The sequence below is a fragment of the Monoraphidium neglectum genome (genome assembly GCF_000611645.1).
Source record: "Monoraphidium neglectum strain SAG 48.87 unplaced genomic scaffold scaffold01975, whole genome shotgun sequence".
NCBI lineage: Eukaryota > Viridiplantae > Chlorophyta > Chlorophyceae > Sphaeropleales > Selenastraceae > Monoraphidium > Monoraphidium neglectum.
Window position 1 is genome coordinate 6,377 of NW_014011653.1, and position 4,069 is coordinate 10,445.

Sequence of the window (4,069 nt, forward strand, 5' to 3'; positions counted from 1 at the left end):
AAAAAAACACCACCACCAGGACCGAGGCCCAGAAGAACCTGCTGCGCACCCACACCACCGCCGTCAGCAGCCGCATGCTGTACAAGCTGGCGCAGGAGGGCTTCAGGCCGGCCAAGTACTTCAGGTGGGGGCGCATGCATGGTGGGAGGCAAGCAAGGCCTCCTACCTGAAGGGGGGGTGCGGGAGGGTCCTTGGAACAGCAGGCTTTCGGTGTAGAAGGAGCGTCGGCACGCTTCGCCGCAGCCCCACCCCCTGCCCCCTCTTTCTGAGAGCAGGCGCCTGGGCAACACGGGCCCATCCTGCAGCCATGCCCGCGCCTGGCGTGCCCAAGTCGTGTTTCTCAAGCGAACCCGTCACAATGACGGCGCCCTCCGCATGACACCATGGCCTTGCAGTTTGATCTATCGCCTCTGTCGCACCATTGGCCCTGCACACGCACGCGCGCACACGCACACACACACACAGACACACACACACACACACACACACATACACACACACACACACACACACACACACACACACACACAGCATCGACCGCGTATTCCGTAACGAGGCGGTGGACAGGACGCACCTGGCAGAGTTCCACCAGGTGGAAGGTGAGGGGGCGGGCAGGAGGGCGGGCGTCTTGCAGCGGGAGGTGCGAGCGTCGAGAGTTTTGAGGGGCCCATGGTCCCTGCCTTGGCCGCAGAGCCATCACGCCACTGCCCAGCTGGCTCTCAAGGACCCCCGTGTCTCCTGATGAGTGGCAAAACCTCGAGGCCGCCTCGCCGCCCTCACTCCCTGTCGCCTGAACGGCCCTCCCCACCGGCCCGCGTCCCCACGCTCATGCATCTCCCCCCGGCCCCAGGCCTGGTGTGCGACCGGGGGCTGACGCTGGGTGACCTCATCGGCACGCTGCGCGAGTTCTTCAGCAGGCTGGGCCTCACCAAGCTGCGCTTCAAGCCGGCGTTCAACCCCTACACGGAGCCCAGCATGGAGATATTCAGGTGGGGGAAGGGGGCCATGGTTGCACGGGGATGGGGGCAAAGTGGGCACCATGATCAGAGAGCGCCGGCAGCGCAACAGCCATGTAGGAGGGGGCGCGTGCGCCTGTGCGGCTGCTTCGTCGCACGCCAGAGCGCCGACCCACTGCTGTCCCTCCGCCGCGCTCCACACCGCCCTCCCCCAAACCATGTACTCAATCTTATCCACTCCAACCCCACTCGCCCTAATCCATTCCCCTTCGCTGCATCCGCTCGTCAATCCCTCCTTGAATCGCCAGCTACTCGGAGCAGCTGGGCAAGTGGATCGAGGTGGGCAACAGCGGCATGTTCCGCCCCGAGATGCTGGAGCCCATGGGGCTGCCGCCAGACGTGAGAGTCATCGCGTGGGGCCTCAGCCTGGAGCGGCCCACCATGATCCTCTACGGCATCGACAACATCAGGGACCTCTTCGGCCACAAGGTGGGGGGGGGGTGAGGGGGCGGTTGGGGGGGAGGTGGAGGGTAGGGGCCGCCAAGCTCAATCCCACGCCCAATCCCACGCCATCGGTTGAGAAGTGAGGGATTGTTGCAGCAACGCAAGCCCCCTGCTGTCTGGTTGAGTGCCCTGGGCACACGCTAACCTTGTACTTTTCTTCTAGTCGGGCTACCTCCTCCCGAGGGAATGGCGGTATTCGCCATAGCTCAAGTAGCTCAGGCCCTTCGTTAGCCGCGATCCCTCCTTTGTGCCTGTCTTTCGGCCAGCGCCCCCTGCCCCTCACATTGCACCCCCCTTCTACTGTACCCCCTTCCACCTGCAGGTGAGCCTCAATGTGGTGCGAACCAACCCCATCTGCCGGCTAGGCTGGTAACGCCGAGGCGCGCCCACAGCGGCAATGCCATCGCGCAACAAACAGCAGCAGCAGCGGTGGAGGCGGCGACGGGCGCGAGTGCGTCAGAGGCCCGGGCTACGCCTTGGACAAACCCCCTCTCTTGTTGTCCCCCGTGTCTTGTATTCTTGTCAGCTGGCATCGCCCCGCAGTCTGTTATTCAACTGGCCTGGCGTTCACACCTATCAATGTGTGACATCACCCATCACAACTGTGTTACCAGCGCGAAAAGCGCGTCTGCATGTAACGCGTCCTGGCGTAACAGGACACACTCGTCCTGTTACTTCGCAAAAGTGGGTCGGCAGCACGCAGCCGCCGCAAGCCGGAGGCCGCCTGCGCTGCAGCGCTGTGCCGCCCGGTGTGTGACGCGCAGTGCTGCCTCCACTCTGCTGCTGCTGGCGTTCTTGCAAGCACGCCAGCAGCAGCAGTGGCCTGCAAGTAAGGAGGGGAGCGGGGTGCCTGTACCAGGCGCCGGAGCTTCCCCTCCGACAAAGGCTTCCTGCCTGGATTTTGAGAAAGATAGGCCGCCAGCCAACGGCAAGCCTGCAGGACAGTCAAATCAAGCTGGCACAGCCAAAGGAAGGGGACGGAAGGGACGTACAAGGTGTGCAAACGTGCAAGTGTGCAGGCAGCGGGCGCTCGCAAACAGCAAACAGGGTTCTTGAGCAGCAGTGGGTGAGAGGAGCGAGACGACACCCGCCTCCCCAGTCCAGGGGGCTCTGGGGACAAAGAAAGTAGACGTGGCAGCAACAGCAGCAGCAGCAGCACCCAAGACAGAAGCCTCAGCACGGCCCAAGCCGGCAGCGCAAAAGTGCGCGCCCATGCATGCTGCGGCCGCTGGCTGCGGGCTGCTGGGGCAGCGGCGACCGGCCTGCAGATTGTCGTGTTGCCGCCTCGCTCCCCCAGTGCTTCCGCTGTGCTCTCAATGGTGCAGTGCGGACCAATTGAAGTAGACTGTTACACCCGCAATGAGGGCCACCCACAACACCCTGGGAGGGGGGACGGGAGGGAGAGCAGCATGCATGGGTGGGAGGCAGGTAGGGGGAGGGGGCACATCAGACACAGCATTGGCACAATCGTGGGTGGCTGATTGAGGGCCCCCTCCCCAAACCCCTGCTTTGCCCCAACCACCGGGAGTCGGCCCCCCTTGCCATGGCTAGACCGCCCCACCCCAACACAGCACTCCCTCCCACCCACACACACACACACACACACACACACACACACACACACACACCTGTAGTACCACTTGTCAGGCACACCCGGGACCTGGGGTGGTGGAGGCGAGGGGGGAAGGATCGGTGAAAACACCAGGCAATAAGCCAGGCAATCTCCCTGGCCTCCACAAACAGTGGCGCCCCCGCCCCCCACACCCCCCCACCTTGATGTCCCAATCCACGCGGTCCCAGTATGACCCCTGCTTGGGCTCGGCGGCGCCACCAGACTTCTTGCTGTACTGCCCCTTGCGCCTGGAGGGGTGAGGGAAGTGAAGGCGGGAACGGGAATGGGATTTGCATGTCTGATTGTGCGTGACGGGCCAACTGCTATCGTTCTTTGGACTGGTGCGGAGCCCGCCGGGTGCCTAGATGCCCCCATGTGGCTGTGGCTGCAGAATGGAGATTATGGGATGGCTTGCAAAAACAGGGGCGGCCGGCAGATGGGCGATCGGCCAGAAAGAGTATGACATGCTCCCCCTGTGCACGCGCTCACGCGTCGCGCCGCCACGAGTCCTGGTTGTTGAGCAGCGGTATAGTGACGCGCTCGTCGGGGCTGATCTCCAGCTTGGGTGCCTCCATGATGTAGCGCAGGTTCTCGGCCTGCTTCTTCATCTGGGGGGCCAGGGGGGGGGGAAGAGGGGAATGTGTGGTGAGGCGGCGATGCAGGAGATGCGGATGCAAATTATCCAGGGACAGGAGACGCGGGGAGCGCATTCCTCGTGCATGCTTGTGGGCGCCTGCGAGCGTGCGTTCAAAGAAGAGGGCGAAGCCAATCCAACAGGCGGGCCGAAAGGCGGAGGGCCAGCGGCGAGAACGACATGATGTGAGGCTGCACCCGGAGCTCACACAGGGGCATCTGCTGGCGGAGGGCAGCGCGCATGGCGGTGCGGCTGCAGCTCACCTTGGGGAGGGGGTGGTTGGCCTCGATCCACTTGTAACTGGCGGTGTGTGTGTGTGTGTGTGTGTGTGTGTGTGTGTGTGTGTGTGTGTGTGTGTGTGTG

At 63.6% G+C, this 4,069-nt stretch overlaps 2 protein-coding genes across 2 annotated transcripts; one reads left to right on the forward strand and one right to left on the reverse strand.

Moving 5' to 3' along the window:
* Window positions 1-74: 74 nt before the first annotated feature.
* Window positions 75-1,833, forward strand: MNEG_9552 (phenylalanyl-tRNA synthetase alphachain; the record flags this gene model as incomplete). Its single annotated transcript, XM_014041977.1, has 5 exons — window positions 75-124; window positions 532-599; window positions 851-989; window positions 1,265-1,445; window positions 1,783-1,833. 5 exons carry the CDS (start codon window positions 75-77, stop codon window positions 1,831-1,833), a joined length of 489 nt encoding a protein of 162 aa, XP_013897431.1.
* A 940-nt stretch (window positions 1,834-2,773) lies between these two features.
* On the reverse strand, window positions 2,774-3,680 carry MNEG_9553 (hypothetical protein; the record flags this gene model as incomplete). Its single annotated transcript, XM_014041978.1, has 4 exons — window positions 2,774-2,840; window positions 3,089-3,120; window positions 3,233-3,320; window positions 3,562-3,680. The coding sequence occupies 4 exons, from the start codon at window positions 3,678-3,680 to the stop codon at window positions 2,774-2,776; spliced, it is 306 nt and encodes a 101-aa protein (XP_013897432.1).
* Between the last annotated feature and the right edge of the window lie 389 nt (window positions 3,681-4,069).